Here is a 27,713-nt window from a genome sequence, read left to right as displayed (position 1 = left end):
TGAAACTACTGAAACTGTTATGTTTTCCCCTAACATCACTACCACCACATATTCTTACGTATATCATTCTTACATTGTCATACAACATGTCTTCTTATTGCTATTCCACAATAAGCAACTGCATGTGAATTTTTTAATTTACATGTACCATTTCTACAAAAATGAATGTACTGTATGAATACAAATGTATTTATACAGTACTGCTGTAGCTGTTGCTGGCAGTGATTGTGCTGGGCAAACTCCATATATATATGCTTCCAAGCTTGATTGGTTGATTGTGATTTCTATTTCATTACAATGGCAGGCCAATTTACCAACATTACAAACATTCCATGTTAGATATTTATGGAATATATATGCATATCTGACAGATTTTGATAACTGAATGGATCATACTGAATTCTTAATCACATTATATTGACCTCTTGACTGAATTAAAAGAATAAACTTTAAAGTTGTAGGTGTGCGGAAAAGTGGAGTAATTATATATTTCCATATTTCTTAAATGTGTTATGTATTTATTGTTTACTAAAACAGATGAAAGAGTGTGAAAACATATCCTTCTCATTATGATGTTCGAAGTCTAATGTGAAAGCAACTTTGTAGTGACGCCTAAAGGTGTGGATGAATTGTCATGCAATTTTTTTATTTTTAACTTTTTGAAAATGATCTTTTTAGGGTAGTGAGACAAGATGTCAGCTACCTAAGCTTTCGGACGCAGCCCATATCCTGTTCATTGTGATGTCCAAGGTTGAAACTTGTACTGACACCTAGAGGTGTGGATGAATTGTCATGCAAACATTTTTTGTAGAAATCATCTTTTTCATGTCAGGCATGATCAACTTATTCAATATGAACAAGTGTCCAATAACAGAGGGTTACAAAAATAACGTGAGCAGTATTTTGCTGGTCATGTGATCTCAACATGTTTACCCCCACAAATCGACCTGCTCCATGTAGAATAAAACAGTTTTTATTAGGCTCTTTATATGACTTATACTTTATATATATATATATATATATATATATATATATATATATGTATGAAAGTACAGTTCACGTGTAATGAGGGGAAAGAGTTGGGAGGAGTTAGATGTACAGAATTTGATTGTTGATTTAATTTGATTGTACAGAAATCATGTCTAGGAATTAATCACGTTTTGATTTGTATGTTTGTGTGTGTGTTTATAGCTGCCTGACTGGGCAATTGATGTCAAGCTGATGTGGAGTGACAGTGGGCGCCCTGTCTGGCAGGCCCAGAGTGCGGGCCACCATATTGCCTGGCTCCCCAGGGAGGACAGATCAGCATGCCAGCCTTGCCAGAAAGTGCTAATAGGCGCAACACGTCTTACTTTCACACATTAAGGCGAGCAAAGGGTGACAGATCAGAGCTGTGATACTGCCGCATGGAAAAAAAGGGCTGCGCCACCCGTTTGCCATGCGGCAACAGCTAATGATGAGTGCTGCTAAGTTGCGCTACATGTCCGCCGAACATTAAATTGAAATGCATCCTGACAGATATGGCCGTGATACCAGTCTCAGGAGTAAATAAAGCTAACTTACAAAAACACCTGGCTGATTGCAAAAAGTTTTTAAAATTAGAGCAAATATGGATGAAACGTGCTGATTTATTCAAAATGTTTTTAATAATTTTATATTATAATGCCGTTTTCAGCAGTCATTACTGGGGGAGCGTGAGTCACTCTTCCTGTTAGTGGAAACTCATGGTCACGCTAACTCTTCTTTACACATACTAGTAAGTGTGCCACCAACAAGGAAAGAGGGTTTGTGTAAAAACCACATAACTTGCAAGGTGACACCACAAAGCCTAATGAAAACACAATGGTTTCCACAGATATTGATTTCATCTATAGACCCGACCTCTAATCTGCATCAGAAACCATAGATATAGGGGTTTAAGGTCAAGAAATGGTGCACTGACATGTGAATGTGAAATAATGTTGGCTCCTGACGTGCGTTTCGCGGATATTGCAAATCAGAGACTCATACTTCAATATAACCCTCAAATCTCTTTGATGAGGTCATATTGTTGCCAGAAAAATGGGGTCATCTGGGCAAAGGTTTGAGCATGAGGAGGTTTCTTTCATTTAAGTTCATTGTGCAATATTTCCGACATGAAATATGCCATAAAAATGTAACACACTGCAAAAAAGCAGAAGTGTAAAGAGTACCTGAAAACCATGGTTGAGTAAAAGAGAAAATGACTCCATTATATGTTACAAGTCACCAATTCCAAAACAACTTGAGTAAAAGTCTTAGATTATCTGATTTTTACATTACATGAGTATTTTACTAATATGGAATGTGGGCTCAAAGATGCACTAGTCCTCAACACCTAAGAGACATGCCAGGTAAACACAAGAAACGGTTGATTTTTGAGAAGAGCAATCATATTTATTTTCTATAATCGAAATAAAACCGAACACCTCAAAATTTCAATAAAACAATGTCGACACAACAGCCTCTTAAACTTCTATAGACAATCAAGTCTCAGTTAAGCTCAAGTTCTCAAAAAGAGCATAAGTAATTCAATATCCTTCAAAAAGCTCTCTTCAATATAACATAAATAAAATAATGTTAAGTAAAATTAAGAAGTCAAAGCCTTCTTGCACTGGACGTGCCGGTTTTGGCCTCATCGGCGGCTGCAGTCATGTCCTCATCTCATATATAAAACACTAGCGATTTACAACTTCACTGTAAAAAAAATCCCTGTAAAATTTATGGTAAAAAACCTCCAGCTGTGGTTGCCAGAACTTTACCGTAAAAAATATGATAGCAACATTTTAGGTTTTACGGAACAGCACTTAGTTTACTGTCTATTTTTCAGTTCAAAACCATATAATTTAAAGGTTTATATTGTAATAATTATGGTTCATAACTGTTTAAAATACGGTAGCAACATTTGAAGTTTTACAGATTTAACTTAAAGCTGCAGTCCGGAAGTTTTGCCTTTTTGTCGCCATCTCTGTGTGAAACCTGCAATTGCAGTTATATGCGGAATTATTATTGTTACATGCGTTGTGCATTGACACGACTCCATGCAGATGAATCCAATGTTTGGCGTCAGTCACCACATCGGTGTGGAAACTGTACTTCGGAAACACAGATTCTATGTCTTGGAAGTATGACCAAAATAAGAATTTTCACCGGAAAATGTTATCTGAACAAGTAAGAAACATGTCTGACACTTTTGTTCTGATCAACTGAGGAAAAAAGCATTAGCCTACAATAAATCGCGCTGCCAATGGTGATTAAATCTAATGATCGCTTAGCTCGGATCATGCCAAACCGTGCAAATTATTATTACTGTTATGCTTTGTTCTCAAATTGTTAATGTTAACAACATCAGCATTGCGTGACTATGTGTATTAGCGTTACCTGTAGATTTCAATTACTGTAGCCACTCCGCAGTCCACAGTCTTTTGCTTTTGTCTACGGGTGAATCTCCAGTTGTCACTGATGATTGTCATTTGGATCTTTCTGGATTACAATCCGCCATCAAAATGATAAGTTTAATTATTTCAGCTGCTGTGAGAAAAGGCTATAAATGATCCGCTACAAGTAGCGTCCTCACATGATATAGCTGATATGGGACTCCTTCCTTTCTGTTTACAGATGTGACGTAATGACGCAAAGACGAACGGCTGCATGCTTGAATTTCCCACGGAAACCCACCAGTACGCTCTTATTATAAAACATTATTACAAGCTTACCATTGTTAATCGAGCTAAGGTAAGGAGATAGTTTTGAACACTGGCTGGTTATGTACTTGCTCAAAAATTTATTTTCGATTTTTAACCAAAAAAAGTTACGGACTGCAGCTTTAAACCTACAGTAAAAAAACATATTTCATTAACTGATATAATGTTAATTTATCAACCTGTTGAAGTACTAATATCTGTTTTGTACCTTTGTAATACACTGATAACACCAATAACAAACAGTGGTGAGAAAGTAACTGTCACAGACACGCCAGGCTCCACCATTCTGATCACCGGCACCTGCACCTCATCACCACCAGTATAAAGAACACTCACACTCACAACCACATTGTCCGGTCTCGTTTGCATCTAAACTTACCTGTATGCTTACCTCAAGGACTCCTACCAAACTACTTACCTGTCTCCAGCGTCTCCTGTTCTCCTCGTGTGATCTCCTGTCCGTGTGTGAGTGTTCTCATTGTTCTACGTCCATCTTCTCCAACGCCATTCAAGATCTTCACGTCTGCAACCACAAAAGGACAGTATCACTTATCTTCACTCCAGTTAATCACCTTTACGTTGCCTCATACTCACCTGCACTGCTGTTTACTCTGCTGGTATCAATAAACATCCCTGTCTGTGATCTCCTGTCTCCAACCCTTCTGTGTTGTAACAGAAGACCGGACCTTAACATCCAGAAACCAGCATGAGCCACCCGGATCCCTTCCAAGAGCTCGTTGACGCCCTGCGCCGAGCTCTCACCTCCAGCACATCGTCACCTCCTCCAGCGATCACTTCTGCAAACACTGTCACCGCTCCGTCACCTCCTGTTCACGCCAGTCCCATGGCCAAACCAGCGCCCTACTCTGGCTCGGCGGAGGACTGCAGCGGTTTCCTCCTGCAGTGTGCGCTGGTCCTGGAGATGCAACCGCACCTGTACCCCACCGATACTACTAAGGTAGCGTTCATAATCTCTCACCTTCAAGGCAAAGCACTTCAGTGGGCAGATTCCATCTGGTCTCAGAACAGTTCAGTCACGCAATCATATTCCAGCTTCGTTGCCCACTTCCGGGAAGTCTTCGGCAAGCCGACCTCAGACTCGTCTATCGGTGAGAAGTTATACAATCTTAAACAAGGTTCAATGTCTGTCAATGAATATGCTTTACAATTTAGAACGCTAGCTGCCTCAAGTGGTTGGAATGAACAAGCCCTTATCACCACCTACCGGCAAGGATTGGATCCTCGGGTGCGGTTGCATCTCGCTGCATACGAGGACTCCATCGGCCTAGAGCGCTTCATCCAGCTTTCCATCCGCTTTGCCTCTCGTATGCAGTCGTGTATCGAAGAACACCAGGGCCAGTCACTGTTCAACACCCTCCTCCGTCGGCCAGAATCCGTCAGCCCTCCAAAACCAGCCAACGAGCCTATGCAAATGGAAAATTCAAGACTCACTTCTACTGAGCGACAAAGGCGGCTGACCCTGAATCTATGCCTCTATTGTGGTTCTCCTGGGCATGTAATCTCCGCATGCCCAATTCGTCCTCCGCGTCCCATGGTGAGTACCATCATTCCCTCCATGAATAAGATGAAGCCACTCACCACTGTCGTAAACCTTACTGCTGCTGATGTTTCCATTCCAGTGGTGGCGCTCCTCAATTCAGGGTCAGCAGGCAACTTCATCTCCGGCGCCCTCTGTCGACAACTCAAGCTCAAGACCTCACCATCTCCGACCACCTACCAGATCCACTCAGTAACAGGCAGACTCCTCAGTAGAAGGCACGTACGTCGCTGTGTCGGACCTATCCAGCTTCGGGTCGGAGTGCTGCACCGTGAAAATATACATCTGCTGGTTCTGGAGGAATCCACCTCTGACGTGATTCTGGGGCATCCCTGGTTGGAGCAGCATAACCCCGTCATTTCCTGGAGTAACGGCGAGATCCTGAAGTGGGGCGAAACCTGTTTCTCCAACTGCATCTCTGAGTTTCCAGTTCCTTCGTCTCCTCGTTCTGAAGATCTCTCCATCTGTGCCACTTCCATCGAAAGCCCAGTTGAGAAATGTTCTGTCGACATACCATCATGTTATGCCCCCTTCAGTGACGTCTTCTGCCCGCAAAGAGCCTCCAAGCTGCCTCCACACCGGCCATGGGACTGCGCCATCGATCTGCTTCTGAGTGAGTCAGTGCCCAGGGGAAGAATCTACCCCCTGTCCATCCCGGAGGAGAAGGCCATGGAAGAATACATCAAGGAGGCCCTAGCTCAAGGTTACATCCGCCAGTCTACTTCCCCTGCTGCTTCGAGTTTCTTCTTTGTGGCAAAAAAGGACGGAGGCTTGCGGCCATGTATTGACTACCGTGCCCTCAACAAGATCACCGTCAAGTTCCGATACCCCCTTCCTCTCGTCCCAGCTGCTCTGGAACATCTCCGTGGTGCCACTGTGTTCACCAAGCTGGACCTCCGCAGCGCGTATAACCTCATCTGGATACGTGAGGGGGACGAGTGGAAGACCGCCTCCGTGACACCTACCGGCCACTATGAATATCTTGTTATGCCGTATGGCCTGGTCAACGCCCCCTCCGTATTCCAAGACTTCATACACAAGGTGCTCTGGGAGTTTCTCCACAAGTTCGTGCAGTCTACATCGACGACATCTTAATCTACTCCCGGAGCTTGGCCGAACATCGCCACCACGTTGCGGAGGTCCTCCAACGCCTGAGAAAATTCCATCTCTTCTTGAAAGCTGAAAAATGTTCCTTCCACCAACCCTCAGTGCACTTCTTGGGATATATCATCGACCACAGTGGCATCCGGATGGACGAGGGGAAGGTGGAAGCCATTAAGACCTGGCCCACTCCATCCACCATTAAAGAACTCCAGCGCTTCCTTGGTTTTGCCAATTTCTACCGCCGGTTCATCAAGAATTACAGTTCCATCACCCATCCACTCACCAACCTTCTCCGGAATAAGCCCAAGTCTCTGTCCTGGACACCAGCTGCCACCAACGCCTTCGAAACCCTCAAAGAAGGCTTCTCCACCGCTCCCCTCCTCGTCCACCCCAATCCAGACCTGCCCTTTGTAGTGGAGGTGGACGCCTCCACCACTGGAGTGGGAGCGGTTCTATCTCAGCAGCAGGGGACCCCAAGTAGACTCCATCCATGTGCCTTCTTCTCCCACAAGCTCAACCCGGTGGAGACCAACTACGACATCGGTAACCGCGAGCTCCTGGCCGTGAAGTTGGCCCTTGAAGAGTGGAGGCATTGGTTGGAGGGGGCTAAACATCCCTTCCTTGTTCTTACTGACCACAAGAACTTGGAGTACCTGCGAGCGGCTAAAAGATTGAACCCTCGACAAGCACGCTGGTCATTATTCTTCACCCGTTTTGACTTCTCCATCTCCTATCGTCCCGGCTCCAAAAACGTCAAGGCGGATGCCCTATCTCGTCTCCATGCTCCTGAAGAGAAGTCAGAAGAACCAGAAACCATACTCCCTAAGACCATCCTCGTCAGTCCTATCACCTGGTCAGAGGAAACTTTGCCCTCCTCCAATGCCTCCACCAACGCTCCGTCGGGTTGTCCACCAGGCTTGCGTTACACCACCAGGGCACAACGCACCCCACTCATTCACTCTGCCCACACGTCACTTGGCACTGGCCACCCGGGGGTCAATGAAACCCTCTCGCTGTTAAAGTAGCGCTTCTGGTGGCCGAACATGGCAGCTGACGTCAGAAGGTACGTGCAGGGTTGTAGGGAGTGCGCCATCTCCAAGAGCCCTCGCCACCTTCCATCCGGCAAGCTCCATCCTCTGCCCGTTCCTAATCGACCCTGGTCACACCTAGGAGTTGATTTTATCACCGATCTACCAGCATCCGATGAATACACCTGCATCCTCGTAATCGTAGATCGATTCTCCAAGTCATGTCGTCTGATTCCCCTGGCAGGCCTACCTACCGCCATGGAGACAGCTGAACTTATGTTTAACCACGTGTTCAGATACTACGGAATTCCCGAAGACATCATCTCAGACAGAGGACCCCAGTTCATTTCACGGGTATGGAAGGCTTTCTTCTCGCTCCTAGGTGTGACCGTCAGTCTCTCATCCGGCTACCACCCTCAGTCGAACGGGCAGACGGAGAGAAAGATCCAGGAGATTGGCCTCCGTACCTTCCTCCGTACCTTCTGTCACGGCCACCAGAACTCTTGGAACCAGTATCTGGGTTGGGCAGAGTACGCACAGAATTCCCTGCGTCAACCATCTACTGGACTCACTCCATTCCAGTGCGTACTCGGTTACCAACCCCCACTGTTCCCCTGGACCGGGGAACCATCGGACGTTCCATCAGTCGACTACTGGTTCCGAGAGAGCGAGAGGGTCTGGGACTCTGCACATCACCAACTACAGCGGGCCCTGCGCAGACGCAGGATGACAGCCGACCTTCACCGCTCCAACTCCCCCTCCTACCAACCGGGACAGAAGGTCTGGACTCCCGGCGCTGTGGTGGTCGTTTGGAATATCTTGTGGACTGGGAAGGCTACGGCCCCGAAGAACACTCTTGGGTCCCCAGAAATGACATACTCGACCCCAACCTGCTTCACACCTTCCACTCCAACCATCCCGACAGACCTGCCCCACGTGGAAGAGGACGGCCACCACGACGTCGGGGTCCTCGGCCCTCAGGAGCGGGCCGTGGAGGGGGGGGTACTGTCACAGACACGCCAGGCTCCACCATCCACCAATCACAGCTCACTCCATCTCCTGAGTTCTGATCACCGGCACCTGTATGCTTACCTCAAGGACTCCTACCAAACTACTTACCTGTCTCCAGCGTCTCCTGTTCTCCTTGTGTGATCTCCTGTCCGTGTGTGAGTGTTCTCATTGTTCTACATCTATCTTCTCCAACGCCATTCAAGATCTTCACGTCTGCAACCACAAAAGGACAGTATCACTTATCTTCACTCCAGTTAATCACCTTTACGTTGCCTTCTGTGTTGTAACAGTAACATGACGAATCAAAGCTCATCACAAGCAGCTTTTCCACAAGCTGAGAAGGACAATACTAATATATAGAAGGTGCACACAGTTTCATTCACACAAACACTAAACACCATCATGGTAACACACATGAAATTTTAAAAATTCAGTAAAAATTAATGTAACAACATGTAACATGAAACCCTAATGTACATAACTGATTTAAAAAAAAAACTGAGAAAAACAAAGAAGACAGTTATTTCAACGAAAATACATCAAATGTGAAGTGTCACGCAGGGAATTGTGGGAATGTCAATTTTTTCGGTTTTTCGGTTTTTCACTGTAAATTATACAATGACTTTTTATTTGTCATTGTATGTTAAAAAAATGTAAATTTAACGGTATTTTACTGTACAATTACATGAAATGTATGGTTAGATCAATTACAGTTATTTATTGTATAAAGTACGGAAACTTTCTGTAAACCAATTAACTGTTTTTCACCGTTGCATTTTTACAGTCTTTTACTGTTAAAATCACAATCATTTTTTTTTAAATTGAAATGCACTCGCATTCACGTAAAGTAGCTTTGTTGACAAGTGAGTTTTGGTGAGTAGAGGCAAAAACACACAAGATGTAGTACTTGCAGTGCCCTGTAGATATTGCTTCCTTTGTAGCAGAAATAAACTGCTGCAAAAGTTAGGTGCCATGCAAAATGTCACGAGCAATTGCATTGTTCACTGCAAATTTAGTGGAGTAAAGAGTACATAAACTTGTTCAAAAATGTAGTCAAGTTGCTAATATCTTTGATACTCAGTAAAACTACAGAGTAGCCAAAACAATACTCAAGTACAGTAACTTTTATTTTTACCCCTTTGGGGGCTTCTTGTTTTAAGCATAAACTCACCTCATTTTGATAATATTTTCAGGAAAAAAAACTTTATTTCTTAATTTCTTATATCATTTTGCTTCTCAAGTACATTTTATATTGTTGATATTTGTACTGGAAAATTAGACACAAATACTTAGACACTTTTTGCAGTGCATTGCATAGTACTGATTCAATTTAATACAAGCTGTTTTTTAAGCAAATCAGGAAAGGGCCAAAGACTTAAAATTAAATCTTTAAATGGCTCTCTTGCCACTGTTGTGTTTAGTTGTGTAATTGAGGTCAAGAGAACATCAGTCATGGATGAATAACTGATTCTAAAAAAACAATTGACTCAGTTATCAATAACAGATGACTCCCTGTCATTAACGCTACACACTACACTTTTTCTTTATACTCTTTACTGACATTTCTCAGCACACTGGCCTCATTTCCCTGTCATGGGGCCAGAGATGCAGGAAAGTGTTATTCTTTGTCTTCATTTCAGTGTAAAACCCTACTAAATAAACTCACACCCTGACTAACGGTACCCTGTTGCCCTCTTCTTTCCCATTTCCCTCCTCTTGCCCCTCTCCATCCCTCTTGCCCAGGGCCACGCTGTGCTTGCTGAAGCGTTATGTTGTAAGAGTGGTAGTGCGTGTCCCGTCATCAATAGGAGTGAGTTACACAGGTCAGCAGTTCAAACGCAGGTCACAGCTTCATGCTCTGTGTCGATGCCTCACTCTGCCCTGATTGGCTCATTGCTCCAACAAATTCACTTCTGCTCCCCGCTGTTTGATCTCTGCCCTGGTTGATCCTTTGTTTAGCGTATATACAACCTCATTTTGTTTTATATGCAGGAAATATGGGCACATATCTAATTCACTGTTGTTCCTCGATAGGCCACATGTGATTGTACAGATAACAGTACGGATAACAGTAAGGATAACAGTAAAACTAGAAGATATTTTCAGTGTGTATTATGAAAGTCCTGATTGTAGGCAGGGGCTAGTTGTCATATGGGAAAGTTGTCACAACATTCAAGTATCTATCTATCTATCTATCTATCTATCTATCTATCTATGCGATATACATTTACTGAGTATTGGAGTGTCACTGTTCTGTGTGTCGCACATGGAATGTGAAAGAGCTCGTTCTTGTGATCTTCCTGGCCATCTAGTGGATAATGTGGGATACACAGGGATACAAAGGCAAATGAGATTAGGAGTGAGATGTGATATCATGTTGCTAACTTAAAATGCATCATGCGCTTAGAATGCTAAACCAAAATGTGAACTAGACCCTGGGACCAGTTCACATGACAATCTTTAAATATGACTGGTATTGTTATCTTTAGTTCTCTGTAGTGGGCTATTAAGGAAATAGAGAGATGTACAGCGATACGGCTAGGTAGCGTGTGGTCACTACTATAGCTTTATTTGACCAGGGTTGCCAGCCCAAAGCCCAATAGCAGAAGACAAAATATGAAGTGTATTTTATAGCTCTTGTTATGCGTTTTCAAATTTACTTTCATTTTTAGGCATACTGCATTGTGTAAGTATGAACATTTGCATAAAAAAGGACCCCAAAAGCTCTAAGAAGAAAAGTGTTTTGAGGCCCTGAGATGGAACAGTTAAGATTATCAAGCAAGACAATCAAGCCAATTTGACCCCAAAACCTCCAAGGTTTCATACAAGGAAGTAACAGTTTTATCTTCATATGTAATATTTACACTTTTTGTCTCTTCTATGAAATAATAGGCACCTCAGTTGAGATAAATGTCATGAGAGAGTAACAAAACACACCCCCTTTTAATTTACATGTTTGGCTATTTCATCATCACCCATTACTAGTAGGTACATACAACTTTTTAGTGTTCTAGCAAGACAATATACATGTGAGATACATAAAGAAATAATTTAACTGTATCATCGTGTAGAATAACTGATTTGAAAAAAGCCCAGATTTTTACAAGATGCAACAACAAAGATAGGACCAACTCCCTATTAATTCCCAGTTTTGAAAATTTTGATGTATGTTTGATGTATGTACTGTATGTGTATATCAAAAAACACATATTGATGTTTTTTGATATCCACATACAGTACTTTTGACCATGTTCACAAAAGGTTCTATTTTGAAACTTAAAGGGTTAGTTCACCCAAAAATGAAAATAATGTCATTTCGAAGCTTCGGAGCGTTATGAATCAGCGTGTCAAACCGCCAAACTGCTGAAATCACGTGACTTTGGCGCTCCGAACCGCTGATTCGACATGCTGATTCATAACACTCCGAAGCTTCATGAAGCAGTGTTTTGAAATCGGCCATCACTATATAAGTTGTTATTTTGTTTTTTTGGTGCACCAAAAATATTCTCGTCGCTTTATAATATTAATATTGAACCACTGTACTCACATGAACGGATTTAAATATGTTTTTAGTACATTAATGGATCTTGAGAGAGGAAATGTCATTGCTGGCTATGCAGGCCTCACTGAGCCATCGAATTTCAACAAAAATATCTTAATTTGCATTCTGAAGATGAACGAAGGTCTTACTGGTGTGGAACGGCATGAGGGTGAGTAATAAATGACATTATTTTCATTTTTGGGTGAACTAACCCTTTAATGGGTTCTTTCAGTTGCTTCATATATAGAACCTTTTAGGGCTTCCCATCATGGATTATTTTATGGATTAAATTTTCAATTTTAATTAAATTGTATGAAAACAGCTTGTAAACATACCTTATCACTAGAATAAATTTAAATAACTGCTAAACATGAAAGTATTATGCAATCATTTTGGTTCTTTAAACCAAACCTTCTAGGGTTCTTGACTTCGTAACCTTTTTTTCCAAGAGTGTAGTTTGTGAATATGTTTTTTTTTTTCTTTTTTTTCTCTAACGCATGTATATGCCGATCGGTTCACAAACATTTCTGGATTAATCCAATTGTTCACTTTTGGGACCTTTAGTAATTTTGTGGAAGGCCTTAACAAATGTGTGAAGATGACATCAGTAACACGTCAGAAGAGATATTTGTGTTAACCGCTAACGCAGAGCTCTTATGTTTCTATTGTATTTTCTCAAGAACTTCAGACAAATGGAAAAAAAAACTCCACAGCTATAAATACTTTTTTTTTTCTTTAAAATATTGCTACAGAATTAGGGGTAAATACTGTCACAAAATTTTAAAAACAATATGGGGAACCTTATGAACTCTCCCCAAAGCAAATTTGTTCTTATTGTAATATTAAAAAATTAATTATGATTCATAAATTCAATTTAATTATACTTCACAAATCAACTTGGCTTTGAATTCCCCTTGTGTTTTAGTTTTAATTAATACCCCTAAAACCTAACTTTGACCTATATCTACTGAAATGTTTGAGGTGGGGGCATTTGTGATGTGTGTTTGTGTGAGTGTGTCACAGAAAGAAAAGCAAAGAGAGAGAGAGAAACAGAGAAAGAGAAAAGGAGGAAGAAGAGAGAGAAAGAGAGAGTATCAAGCTCTTCACGGAGAGCATGTGGTTTTGAGCGGATGGGCGGGCCATCCTGTGAACTTGAGAAAAGTGCATCTCTCACTAAAAGAGTATGCATGTGGCACAGAAATGACACAAAGGGTCGGAAGTGGGGTGGGGGAATTAGAGGAAAACAGACGAGAGTTTTAAAAAGTACTTTGAGAAAACCATCTCTATTGTTACTATGAATTCAATGAATATAAACAGCATGAGGGTCTCTTTACATGACACAATTTTCAACTAAAAAAGAAAACTTTTGGTGCGTTTTGGCCGTTCATTTATACAACAATAGCATTTTGAGAGCCTGAAAACAAACTTTTAAAAGGTTTCAAGGGTCTTTTTATACGAAACCATTTTCAACTAATAACGTTTTGGTCATTCATTTCTATGACAATGGCGTGTCGGGGGCCCCAAAAAAAAGCCCCCTATGAGAGCATCTTTGAAAGTGGCTTCAAAGTGCAAGATTTTGAAAACAATAACGTTATCATCTCTGTGTAAACTACAAAAACGCAAATTTGTGAAAACAGTATATATACTAATGGGACAAGACATTGTCCACCTGCCTAATATGCTGTTAGTCCACTCTACAAGTCCCCTGAAGGTGTCCTGTGGTATCTGGCACGAAGATGTTATAGCAGCAGATCCTCCAAGTCCTGTAAGCTGCTAGGTGGAGCCACTGTGGATTGAACTTGTTGGTCCAGCACATCTCACAGATGTTCAATGGACTGAGATCTGGGGAATTTGGAGGCCACAGCAACACATTTAATTCTTTATCATGTTCCTCAAACAGTGTGGCAGGGTGCATTAACCTGCTGAAAGGTGCCACTTCCACCAGGGAATACCATTGTCATGAAGCTGTACCTGGTCTGCAACAATGGTTAGGTAGCACATGTCAAATTTACATCCACATGAATCGCTGGACCCGGAGTTTCCCAGCAGAACATTGCCCAGTACATCACACTATCTCTACCGGCATGTCCAGCAGTGCATCACTTCTCCAGGTAAATGGCACACATGTACACGGCCGTCCACGTGATGTAAAAGAAAACGGGACTCGTCTGACCAGGTGATCGTCTTCCACTTCTCCAAGGTCTGGTTTCGATGCTTGCGTGCTCGTTGCAAGTGCTTTTGATGGTGGACAGGTGTCATCATAGGCACTCTGATTGCTCTGCAGCTAAATTCTCACCACTGCTGACCAGGAGTGTTGTGAAGAAAAGTCTTCTCTTTCTTGCGAATGAAGCTCAGGAGGAAGAGTTCCAGAAGTCAAAATAAGACTTTATTATATTTTATTATAATATTCCGCTGTGACTTTATTGGACAAAGCAACAACGCCAAGACGCCTGCATGGCATCTGACCATCTCACTTGCAACTCACACTTTTACAGTTTTAACCAATGATCTCATTTGCAGGTGCTCTCCTCCCATTTCTCTTCCTGTGATCTCCCCGACACGTTTGTCACAGTTACTTCATTAACTGGCCTGTTCTCTTTGTAAGGGTGGCCGACTGACAACTACTGACAGGGAAAAACATTTTTTGATTGTCCCACAAAATAATTATTCAGTGTTTTTGCCTCTTTATTTTTATCAAGAGAACATGTTGAAAGACACATAAACCAAAAAAGCAACTTAGTATCAGTGCAGATTCCAACTGCAAACTTCAGCTAAAATCCCATTCTTTCCTCTGTGACTTCTTTCCCAGTCATGAAGGCCATGAGGCCTTCAAAACACATCTGGCTTTTATAGTATTCAAACTCAATTGTTTTCTATAGGATGAATTTAATATTTCCTCATTCCACAAGCCTTGCCGTTTTAGAGATACTCTGACCCAGTCGCCTTGCCATAACAATTTGGCCCTTGTCAAAGTCGCTCAGATCTTTATTCTTGTCCATTTCTCCTGCATCCAACACAGTGATTATGAGAACTGATTGTTAATCTACCCAGAACTTAATATGTTGCCTTGATAGGAGATAATCAACGATATTCACTTCACCTGTGACTGGTCATAATGTCTTGGCTCAAAGGTTCATATATATATATATATATATATATATATATATATATATATATATATATATAACAAAAATGGTGCACTAAATGTGGTTCAGTGACTTGTAATCTTAGGGGAACCACCACTTTAAAGGTGCTATATAGCACCTTTGTCAAATGGTGCTATACAGAACCATAAGAGTTGACTGAGAACTTTACTTTCAGAATGCTTCACAAAACATCAAGATATAGCCTAATTATTTGACTACATAACACAAAGCAGTTAATATATAAATATAGCCTTGTTTATTGTGACATAATTTCGGTATATAACCGACTTCACAAACACCTTCTACTGTCGAGCCTCTTATCAGATTACTATCATTCAAATACTATACAGCCAATCACCATGTCACCAGCTTTCTTTCATCCTCCTTCCAAATAATTTAAACTGCAACTGACAGCTCTCAGTATCCGAACTGTCTTGTTGCATCCCACCACCACACCATTCTCCTCATATTTTAGATATGTTACTCCACTCTCATATGTTTGCTATGAATGGGAATTTACTACAATGGCAAAAACTATTTTGAATCACTTTTTTTTTTGCTTTTCTGAGGTCAAAAAGTCTTGTGTGGGGGCCTATAGAGGGGCCTTGGGGGCAAAAAGTTAAGAACCACATTATCTTCAGGAAATACACTGTATTGTAATGTCTTTTACATCCTTTCCCCAACTAAACTAAGAGACTAAGAGAGAGTTAGAGAACCTTTAAAGAACTATACAGGGGCTTAACAGGTTCTATATATGGTAGCGGTGCTATATACACCTCAACCACCCCAAAGTATCGCCGAAGAACCAATATATATATATATATATACACACACACACACACACACACACACATATATATATATATGTTTTAATGTCATTGCATAAACAAAATATGCAATAAACTATTTTTTTAAAAGCATAAGCACATTTTTCAACAAACATTTCTACTAAATTGTGTGCTCCATACATTACAGAAAATGAATACTCCAATGTGTTATGATATTCACAATATTGTGTTATGAGGATAGATCATTTGAAAGCATGATTATGATGTACTGTACATTAAATATTGCGCTGTGATCCTATTTAAAAAACAAACAAAAAATGACACTCAATCAGTGCATGTTCCAGTTTATTATTTACAGAAGAATTTTTGACACAATATGCATTCATTTTCAATGTTCTTTTTTTTTCTTTCTTTCTTTACAGTATCTTGTTGCTATGACAAAATATCTCTACCCCATTATTGTCCTCTTAGCTCTTTAATAGATTTGGCGAGTTGTCACATTGTCCCTGTGGAGGTTAGTCCTGTATGGTCAAGGAGCCATATTCACAAAGTTTTATCCCCTGAGTTATTTAAGAATATCACAAAAAAGTCACACACCAAACTACAGGGCAAAAGAGAGACCATATACTTTGCGCATCCAGAAAAGCATTCAGTTGGCTAATTTGCCTTTGCATGAGAAAAACACTGTCTTGAGGAACAAGGAAACAGCAATAGCTCTTTAAATAACTCCTGAGCGAATCTTTGTGAATAGTGGCTGAAGTTTAACTTTGTTCTACTCTGCATGTTCGGCGACAAGGGTGCAAGACAAGCTATATATGGAAACTTGTGTGTGATTATGCAGAAATGGATTGTCTTTAGCTGTGACTTTCCACATCTGCACACAACCCATTAAAAATGTTTTTCCACATGTTCCAGTTTTGCACCATATTTCAACATAATATGCTGAAATGGTGAAGTGGTTATCATGTGAAAAGAAATGAAAAAACAAGCTGTGTCTTTGGTTGTATTGATGGTATTTCAGTTTATCCACACCTGTTTGTTAGTCTTTCATGGAATATTTAATGGTGACATCATAAACGATTAATATTTACAACAACCGTGAGGGTATTTTCCAGAATATTAAGGGTTACCACATAAAATTAGACGATCAATTGGATGAAACCTCCTCCACCCAGTTATTTGACAGACAGCGTACAGCTTCTCATTTTGCTCTTCGCTATATTTGGCTTTGTAATTTCGCACATGTGCACCAGCGATGACTTCTTTGTGCCACTTTCCCATTTTAGTTCCTCTGTATTTGGGTTAGTAGCATATCCAGTGCCCTCAATTTCACAAAGTCTGCAGAATCAGGGAAAGTAGCAAGAAAGAAGACTTTTAAACATATGGTACATCTGGAAGAATAGGGGATAGTAAGATAGTTAACCTAATTCAACTGGGTGGCTTTATTGTTTGGATTACAACAATACAAATCTTTAATTAGCAGTTCCAATGTTTTTCTTTTAATCTTCAGCAATCCATTTGCTCTTATCGGAGCTTGCAAAATGCATATTTATATTATATAGCTGAATTTACAGGTTAATACACATAATTGGCTTTAAATACAGGTAAACATTTACAGTACATAAAAAAAAAAAACTGATAAAACTGATCGCGCTCTGTGATGTGATCAGAAGAATATATTATTTTGTCAAAGCAATTTTTCTGAAGTAATTTACATCAAAAAGATCAAAAACCATCCTACAGAAATCACAGTGTTACTGTCTTGAGAAACAACAGTAACTGGTGTTTTGTCAGTGGTTGGCTATATCTGTTTGCCCAGAGCTGCAATCATTTTGTATATTATAAGAGGAAATTCTTTAAGAATGTCTTTATAGGGAAGAAAAAAAATCTTCCTTTTTTTGTACAGCCAAACACCCCGGAAGACAAACAAAATAGATGTGATTGTGAATTTACAGATAATTACAAATAATCCTGTTTTGTTAAAGGGAAGTCCTGCCAAACTAAGATATATATAAGGGCAAAACCCTGGAGTATTAAAAAATAAATTATATCTATAAGGTGTTACTTTTTTGCCTTAGTGTTAGTAATATTGGTAAAGGTAAACTGGATATTAAGTGCTTATATAAAGTGCTGAAATTCAAATGATGCAGCCATTGGCCATGTGTCTAATATTCCCTCATATTCATCCTGTATCTTCCCACGTCGAAGGGTAAATAATGAAAATAATCATGGGAACAGTAGCTAAAAGCTTAAATGAGAGCCTTAATATTGCAATATGTTTCTTTTGTAGAGTAAGTTTGGTTTTGTTTATGTAATTTCTGACAATGTTCAAAATAGAAAGTTACCAATTTCAAGAAAGTAGTGTTAAAAAGAAGTGAGATATAGAGATATGAGCCTTTCACACCATATCTGAGCTGTGTAGTTTATCATTGATATCCGTTTCACTTAAATTGTGAGGCTGGCCACAGGTGCATCGCCTACATTCTGTCTGAAGGCACCCAGCTAAAAATACCGGGAGCAAAAAATGAATGTAACTGCGGAACAACGGAAGGTCATGGTGTGGCTGTGGGTGTCAGATCTTGCTGTTCTCCAGGTGCGAGTCAATGTGCTTGATCAAGGCATCATCAGGGTAACCAACAGGGAAGATTAGCTGGCACAACGGGCAGCTCCTGACGTCACCCTCCTCCTCGGTCTCCATCCACAGCTGCAAAGGGCACAGTGATATGTTTGACAGCCATAATGTTTAAAATCCACCAATGAAACTGATACAATAAAGGTGAAATGTGTATTTCATTCAATGTTAAAATATCTTATATAAATATATATAGTGTGTCCCAAATAGTAGTGTTGAAATGAGTATTCCAAAGATACCTGGATGGTCTGCTTAGAATCCACTCTAGTGGCTAAGATTGCCCACAACCCATTACGCGTTGGACAAGGATTCGATTAGAACTACAAACACGAATAAAAAGTGTTAAGAACTACAAACATGGCAGATTTGTGAGACCGATCGTTAAGCAGAGCGGTTTCAGATAAAGGGATTTGAGTGATTAATAATCAGTACCTAACCCAATAAAAATATATTTATTCAATGTAATACACATTATATTTCCTCTGCAACAGCATTGTTAACTTTTATAATGATGAGTTTGGTCATTAACTTTAAAATGCATCATTATGCAAACATGAGGAGTGTTCTCCGCATGAAAGACCCATGACTGGCAGATCAATGTGCGACTACATTTCTCTCCGAAATGGTAGGAAATAAAATTTAATTGTGACAAGATGATTGACAGGGCAGTTTAAACGGTTACAGGTTGCGCATAACTAAGCGACAGAGCTGTCTGTTAAAGATGCAATTATGACTAATTTTACTACGGGGCTGTTGAATGCTCGAATCTGATTGGTTGATCAATGTTCTAAGGTGTGCAATTATTTTCAGGGAAACGCACGGCTGAAGTAGTTCTAGGCAGGTCTTGACTGCGTTACAGTTCCATATCACTTCGCCAAATGATTTCAGTTATTTCAAAAGGTACTTACAGCCTACAACAGCAAAAGACACAAAACCCACAATGACACCGACCAAGCAAATAAATATAGTAAACTATAGGATGAAAACGACAAACTACTGTCATGGTTTTTGCCACAAAATATGTTTTATTGTGTCCTGAAAGTGCATACTCTCTCTCTCTCTCTCTCTCTCTCTCTTTCTCTTTCAAACGTACACACGTACTGCTCTGCTCTGACAAATTGATCAGTAAAATGACTCACCAGCGAGGTAATAATTGTGCAATTCTTGAGGTAGATAAACTTATAGTTTCGTTTCGCTATTAGTAGAGACAATGCTGCCGCGAGAGAGGCACAGACACTCAGGTAGGCTAATTCACATATGTTCATTCTCTCTCTCTCTTTCTCTCTCTCTCTGCGTTAATAACGGTATCAATGGTATTTTTCTGCTATCAAGCCTTTGTAGTTCTGAAATGACGTTTTGGAATTAGCAACAGAGGCTTGGGATGAGATGCGTAAGAAATTAGTCCGACACACAGGAGTGTTTTAAGGACAAAAACCTGACAAATGTCTTGAAATACACCATCGAAACAGTGTCTTGAGGTGCAGTAACCGTAGTACAAGCAGAATAATTGACTCTGGGCCATTGAATTCTTAGAAAATAATACACACTCGCTTCGCGTCGTGGCCACATTACCACCTCGGGTGTGAATTATTTTCTAAGAATTCAATGGCCCAGAGCCCAAAGCTTGCATACTCTTCTGCTACACATTTAAAAGTATGTAGTTTTTCTTCACAAAAACAGTACATACTTTTAGGGCATAGTATAAATTGGTGAATTGGGCAGCAGCAAATGTCTTTCTGTGGAACTTTCAAGACATTTCAGTGTTTATTAAAGCAGCCAGAAAGTGATACATCTTAAGTGCTAATTTAAATGTAACTGGCCACACCCAACATGAAGTTGAATTGGAAACTGGAGGTTTTTCCTGAATTACAGAAAGTTGACAAACAATGGCATTCTGGGAAATCAATTTTTAAAGTATATGTAAATTAGAAAACAAATTTAAGTGACATTTCAAACTCGAAAAGTTTTTAAATTTTAAGACATGGCTTTATCAAGCCAAAGAATTCTGAATTCTGAAATGCTGCAGGAATCCATTCTGAAAACACAAATTTGTAATTCTGTTTGGTTATGCAAATGGTGCAGAAATTACACACTTCACCTTTATGATGTTCTCAACATAGGCTCATTGGAAAAATGTGCCTCTACCTAAACCCCAAAACCGTACCTATGCATGCAGTAGTGGCAGTAAAACACCAACAACTTTTATTCCTTTTCACACAGATTATGATTACAGGGGCAGATTATCAATTAATATCAATTCATTTTACGTTGTACTTTGCACAATAATGTGTTATGACCTCAAAACACTTTGCATGGTTTGTAAATTGATACATTTTAATGTTTGCATCACATAAGCAGCTCCATGTGTCTGGCTTTTTTGACATAGTAAACTTGCTCGGTAGCTCACCTGGTACATAATTGCACTTGCAATGCGTCACGAAATGTGCAAGAAGCAATGTAATATCATTTTGCAGAAATGTTGCCACAGGCACGTTTTTCCAATGACCCTGGGTTGGTTATTCTGGCCACTGATTTACTACTCACGTTGATGGATGGCCACGACTGGGCGTGCTCTGCATGCAGGTATCCAGGTGGGTGGCAGCTTAGGGTGTTGGGACGGGAAGGAATGGGGAAAGCTGAACAAGAGGCGGGGCCTCTGCTGCTCGATGAGGGGCTCGACACCCCCAGTGTTCGCGGTGGACTGATGGGATGAGGGCAGGACCACTCCTCCTCATCCTCTGACGACTGCGGAGGCTGTGGGGAAGAATGCAGAGGTGCCGGGCTGGGCTGAGGCTCGAAATGCAAGTGGGACACATCCGAGTGGTGGAAGGACAGCTCCCTGGACAGCCGTGGAGATTCAGCCAATCCCCCATCGCCTCCAACCCCGGATTGAGAGCCTTGTCTTTGAACTAACATGTGCTGGCTTCCTCCATGTTGCTGTTGTTGTTGTTGTTGCTGCTGCTGTTGCTGCTGCTGCTTGTGGTAGCTGTCAACATAAGGTCGAGGTTTCGGCAGGGTGGACACCGGGTCCAGAGTGAACCGTGGTGGCCGTTGATAAGCCGACGGATCGGCTACTTCAGAGTAACTGCGTCTTCCCTGGAAACTGGCCCTCAGGTGGTGGGAAGTGGGCCTGCAAGAATAGGATGCGGGGCCGTCGCTGAGCTCAGGCAGAGGTGAGCGACGGTGCATGTCCGGAGAGAGACGCTGCAGGATAGGGGAGCGCCGCTGGGGCACAGGGGAGTGACGCTGTTGAATGGGGGAATGACGCTGTTGGATAGGGGAATGCCGCTGCGGAACAGGCGAATGCCTCTGGTGAGGGACAGGAGAGTGGCGCTGAACTAGAAGATGAACACAAAAGTGAAAAAAGCTCTATAGATTAAATATAAACAGTAAGACATGACATGTTTAAACATATGTTGGATAAATGCTTGAGATGAGTGTTAATCTTGTTAACAAAATTACTGATGAAAATGCTCCTAAAAGTCAGCATGAAATGAAATTTCACCCAACTATTTTCTAAATCCATTTCATTTTACTTTTTTTTTTTTTTTTACCTCATAATAATCTTTAATGAAAATATAACTCGTTCTTCTTCTGGTCAAAAGACAAGACTTACGTATCTAATCCTATATTCATCTACCTCCATTTTGGAGTGTGACGCCCAATCAACAACTGATAAATAGAAGTCACCATCCTACATTTCTTCTTTTTTGATAATACATTACACTTAGATGCATGTCAAAATAAATAAGAAAAAGATCTGTTGTTACTTCCATTTCATCGCCAATATCAAAAATAATGAAGACGAGACCAAAAATGTGCAACATGACGATATTTAAGCAATTCCAATTAAAGCATACTATTGCTATATACTAGGGGTGTAACGATACCCTCATGTCACAATTCGATACATATCACGATACTGAACTCACGATACGATATTATTGCGATACTCCAAAACATATGGTAAAAGGTTGACAAAAATGTACTGTTGATTAAAATGCTAAATTTGATACTATATTGGGGGTGGAAATGCATAGGCTTGGTGCTGGTAACCCAATGTACAGGACAATGGTGACACCAGAGTAAAAATATTCATGATTCTGAAGCTGAAAAAACAGAATTATTTTAGAAGAATATGCTTGCACTGTGTCACTGACTAGATATATTTTAAAAAATGTAGGCAATTATTATAATGTAGGCCAGAATACATTATATTCAACATTATATATAGTAGTTTAATGTAGTAGTTTAGTGTAATACTGACACTAATACTTTCCCCTTACACAGTCATTTTCATTTTGCATGAACTATACACAATAGATATTGTCACTATCCACGATACATATTGTTGCATCTTTTGTATCACAATATATTGTGATACGATATATTGTAACACCCCTACTATATACTATTACTAATACGAAAATATGCACTGTTTTTTGAACAATAAAAGTATAGAAAGTATTTGACAATTTCAAATAATTCAGTCATAGTCAATGACGTCAAGGATTGACCTACATGCACGAGCTGATGAGTAAAAGAATCGCTTTTTTAGTGTGTTAACTAAATACATCCTACACATATGAGATTAATCAGATTTATATACACAACATAAACTAGTCAGAATGCGCAAGTCACATTGTGATTACGCACTTTCTATAACAACTCACTAAAATATGGGAAATTACATGAAGTTTCTGTTAAAATTATATGGTTATATTCATAAATATAAATTGTTGGAATATTTGGTTAAACGAAAGGTGGCACGGTTCCTTTTATTACCGGAAGAATATCTTGAAAGGCAGTGTAAAGAACACAGTCTCTAATGGACAGATAGACGTCTCTAATGACTTCCTCTTTCCCCTCACATTTCCTCTTTGAGATATTTTCATATTGTTTTCCTGTGCATTTACCCCTAGCACCTGTGGTAGGCTACTTGTACACAAATTTCTGACTAGCATACAAGGCAGGCATACAAGATCTTGTACAGAAGATGCATCTGCCTCTCAATAAGAAGTCTAACGTGCATATACTGAACTTCCTGCAATCGTGAGATTGCAATCAGCTATTTAGAGAAATCAGTCTATCTATGAATCACTAGGGTTTTTTTCCCCCTCTATCCGCTTCTGCTTTTTGGTCTGGTTTCCTATATCAAATGGGTTTTTGTGGTTGAGTGCAGAGGTGCTAAAAAGATAAGAGGGGAGTTGTTTATGTTCTCAGACTTTAAAGAAGACACTCAACGTAAGAGGCGATCAAAACGTCAGCAAAAATATTCCTTGTGGAATACAGCGAGAGCAAACAAGCATGAAGTGCTATAAAAAGCACCCACTGTGTTGAATTTTGATGAGTTTCACAAATTGGTTCAATTAAAAAAGAGGTTCATTAAAGTATGAAAATATAATTATTAGCTAAATCAGGTCTTCTTAACACTACATGGCAAAACGTTTGTGCATCAGTAAGGTTAGGTTGGCAGTCGATGTTTCAAATCACCCCAAAAGAATTAATTGAGTGCATGGGTGCCACAAACGGGAATATATTGGGATACAATTTAGAGAAATTAAATGAGTGATTTCCGCTTTGCAGCCATTTAAATGGGCTTTATCAATTTTTGGATCTTGCACCCCATCAAGCCAGTTAATTAATTCTACAGCAGACTCTGTAAACTACTTTACTGATGGCATCCTGTGACACTGCCACATTTTGAAAGTCACTGACATCTTTCTACTGTACATAAGATAGCCAAAACTGTAATTAAAAGTTGTCTATGTAATGTTGGCTGTATAGAATATAGAACTGTGTAAAATATAATTATAGTTGTTCAAATCTATATGTGACCCATGCTGGCAAAATGAGTCAGAACGTGCACAGGCTAATTACAAGCTACAGGCAAAACAAGTCAAAAATGTCGATTTTGGTCGAATTTCAGGTTTTCACAAAAATTAGTTCATTAAGCCCTCGTCTAGTGATCCAAATGCTTCTAATAGCAATTAAACATCTAAAAATATCTTTATTTGTATGTTTTCTGAGAGGAGTACCTTTCCTTTGACCATGAAAAATGCAGTTTTTCTCTGCACACGTCTCAAAGACTTCCGCTTCCTTCAGCACAACTTTGGTATCGTTGTAAAGTGCAGCATTCCAACTTTGTAAATATTCATAGCGAATTTTTGATGGCATGAGTCTGAACCAATGAAATGTGATTTACAAAGTCATGCTAATGTAAACAAATCGATCTTACTCGTGCTGACTGACAGATCCGAAGCCTGCGCACAAAGACGTCGCGATCTTGATATACACATATACACAGATTTACAGTACTTTAAAATATTGAAGTAAAATATTGAAAAAAAGTTGAATATATATATTTTCCTATAGTTGGTTTTGATGAGGTGTGTGCCAAATTAGGTGTTATTAACAGGGATTTTGTTTTGGAACCTTCAGAAACTTTAACTCGATTTTCCCAAAATTGACTTTGCTGACTCTATCGACTTTTTTTAAACATTTTTTTTGTCGGATTCCAACAAAACATACATCATTTTGAAGGTTTTTTTAATAGAGATTGTGAAAATAATAACTCATTTTTGAAAATGTGCTCATTGCGACTCATTTTGCCAGCACGGGTCACATATGTCTCTGAATGAATGTATAAAATGGATGCCATACGGCGATCCTTGTCCTCGCACCTGGGCTCGCAGGCTCCTGTGAGGCTTTCCGCAATATCTCGGTCTGTTTTGAGGTCAGAGCCTGTAACTTGCCCAACTCCTCTGTTAGCTCAGTATAGGCCAAAGCCAGATTGACTCTGTAGAGAGAACAGGAGAAAGAGATAAGAAAAGAAAGAGTTTTAGTATTATAACCACCCTTGAATCAAGTTCAACCAGTTTCTAAATGCCCTTCAAACTGTATTGCACAATGAGTATTTAAAAGTCACTGTCGTCATCACTGCCATATTCTTGCTATGTAAATTAGACTCACACGGTAAATTTACAAAACTAAACATTATTTACCGAGTGCAATTAACATCATGCTATTACCGCCTGCTAACCAGCTGAGATGGAAATGCACTGGATCTAAACCGCACATTACTGTATAACTGAAAATGACAATAAAAATATATAAGCACTATTTCCTCAGCACTTAGCTGTATGATATATAAAAGCATAATAAGATGACATGCTTCAGCACATAACAATGGTTAACAATTATGTTTATGACAGTTGGTAACACTTTTTAACTGCGATATGTGTTGCTCCACCAGCAAGAACATAACGCATGACTGAGAAAAACAGTGAAAACAGAAAACAGTGTAGTTTCAAATCATCTGACTCTGCAGTCACTCACCATGACAACCAAATTTCTAAAAAGTCACAGTCATAAATTGGCAACTGATTTCCTACATAACCGTGCTAGTCCCTCGTATTACTCTGCGGTCTATTCCTTCACACATTAAAAACTAACTTTAACTCATATTCAATATTGATTGTCCAATTATTTATTCATTTATATGATAAATACTCATGTATTAAGCAATCAGTCTGTCATTATTAATAATCAGATAGAATAAAATAAATCAAGGTGTTTTATTTTGCAGTAATGACTGGCCAAATACATTACCTGCTGATAAACTGATACTCATTTAACAAAAATTTGATCAGATACTGTATTGAGATTATCATGTTTACTCAAAAGATAACTGATTCAAATACTCAATAAGCCCAACACAGATGAGTGATACATTTGTGATAATCATCAAAAAGTAAGTTTTATGGTAAAGCATGCCAGCTAACTTTGATGCAAGGAAACAGAAACTTTGTCATCAGATGCACTTTATCTGATTTGGCGCAAACCAAATTCACAAAAACCTCTGGAGCTTTATTATAAAAAGACTCATCATTTTGGAGATGGTGTCAGATATGTCAGGGAGACATTTCAGTTTAACACTTCAGAGGGCACGTGCGACCACTCACTTTTTTAAACCTGCTTACATTCGCATGAATTTGAGAACCACAGAGAAGTATATGGTACATGTAACCATCATGCTGTTGAATTAATTTGTACTTTTCAAGTCAACTCCATTTTGAGTGCCATTTTTCATATTTATAATGATAAAAAAAAATAAAAAAGCTAATCTAATCTTCACTGCAAATTTGAAGGTCAACTACCACTTTGACTATGTTATGTCACTTTACTGCATATTTTAATTAATTGCAAATGACAATAATGACTAAAAATAAAAAAATTAAAAAGTATGAAGAGGGTCAAACACGCAAGAAGGGGCCAAAACCAATGATGAAGTTCACTGCATTTTAATAAGATGAGTCTAATGTGTCAGCTGCCACCAAAGCGGTCTGGTGCAAGTTCACATCTAGTCAATTTTCTCTTTCGGTTAGTGGAGGACTAAAGCTCTCTGCCTCCTTCTCAGTCCCACACACACACACACTCACACGCAAATTGCCATATGGCCCAAAGATATCTGAATAAGAGAGATCCAGCAGCAGAGTTGCATAATCATGCCTTGTATCTGTTTATATTGAGACTACATAATACCAAATAACAAACTGACCTCAGTATAGGAAAAGTATTTGCTTTAATTCGTATTCATAGACCACAGATCAAAAGAAACCACAGGCCAGTCGGTTTTAACCAACTCACACCACCAGTGATCTGCAAAGTTTTCCTCTGTTGCTGGCCATTGAGCCATAGCATTGGATATTCTTACCGTTCTGCTAATTGTGTCCTTCATTTGGCCCTCTGGGCTCCTGAGCATCCAGTCAGGCTCAACAGCCATGGTACTTAGCAGTAATGAGTTGCCTTTCTCTTCCATCATTACAGACGCTTGAGCAACAACTCAACTCTCCAAGTGTCATCCTCATTTGATAGACACTATCTATCAAAGAGGTATTTACAGCAGATTTAGATGATGTGCAACACTTTTTTTCTCACCTCCACACGTGTGCGCTCGCTTGCTCACACACACACACACACACACACACACACACACACACACACACACACACACACACACACACACACACACACACACACACACACACACACACAAACACACACACACACACACAAACACAAACACACACACACACACACGCATGCAAAATCTACAGTATGAATCTTATGAAGCTGCCTGATTATTTAATGCAATGAAAGCATCCCCTCTTGGAATGTGAA

At 39.9% G+C, this 27,713-nt stretch overlaps 1 protein-coding gene across 2 annotated transcripts in view; it reads right to left on the bottom strand.

Annotated features, from left to right (window-relative positions):
- Positions 1-16,226: 16,226 nt before the first annotated feature.
- Positions 16,227-27,713, bottom strand: part of tbkbp1 (TBK1 binding protein 1) — a 51,445-nt gene continuing 39,958 nt past the window's right edge. For both annotated transcript variants that reach the window (XM_051915106.1, XM_051915104.1), the window contains 3 exons: positions 25,214-25,329; positions 21,075-21,868; positions 16,227-18,602 (listed from right to left, as the gene is read on the bottom strand). In XM_051915106.1, the coding sequence (XP_051771066.1) occupies positions 18,471-18,602; positions 21,075-21,868; positions 25,214-25,329 (1,042 nt within the window). In that variant the 3' untranslated portion in view covers positions 16,227-18,470. The remainder of the gene's footprint in view (positions 18,603-21,074; positions 21,869-25,213; positions 25,330-27,713) is intronic.

Source organism: Ctenopharyngodon idella, chromosome 12, assembly GCF_019924925.1.
Source record: "Ctenopharyngodon idella isolate HZGC_01 chromosome 12, HZGC01, whole genome shotgun sequence".
Classification (NCBI taxonomy): Eukaryota; Metazoa; Chordata; class Actinopteri; order Cypriniformes; family Xenocyprididae; genus Ctenopharyngodon; species Ctenopharyngodon idella.
This window is presented reverse-complemented; position numbering and strand designations above follow the sequence as displayed.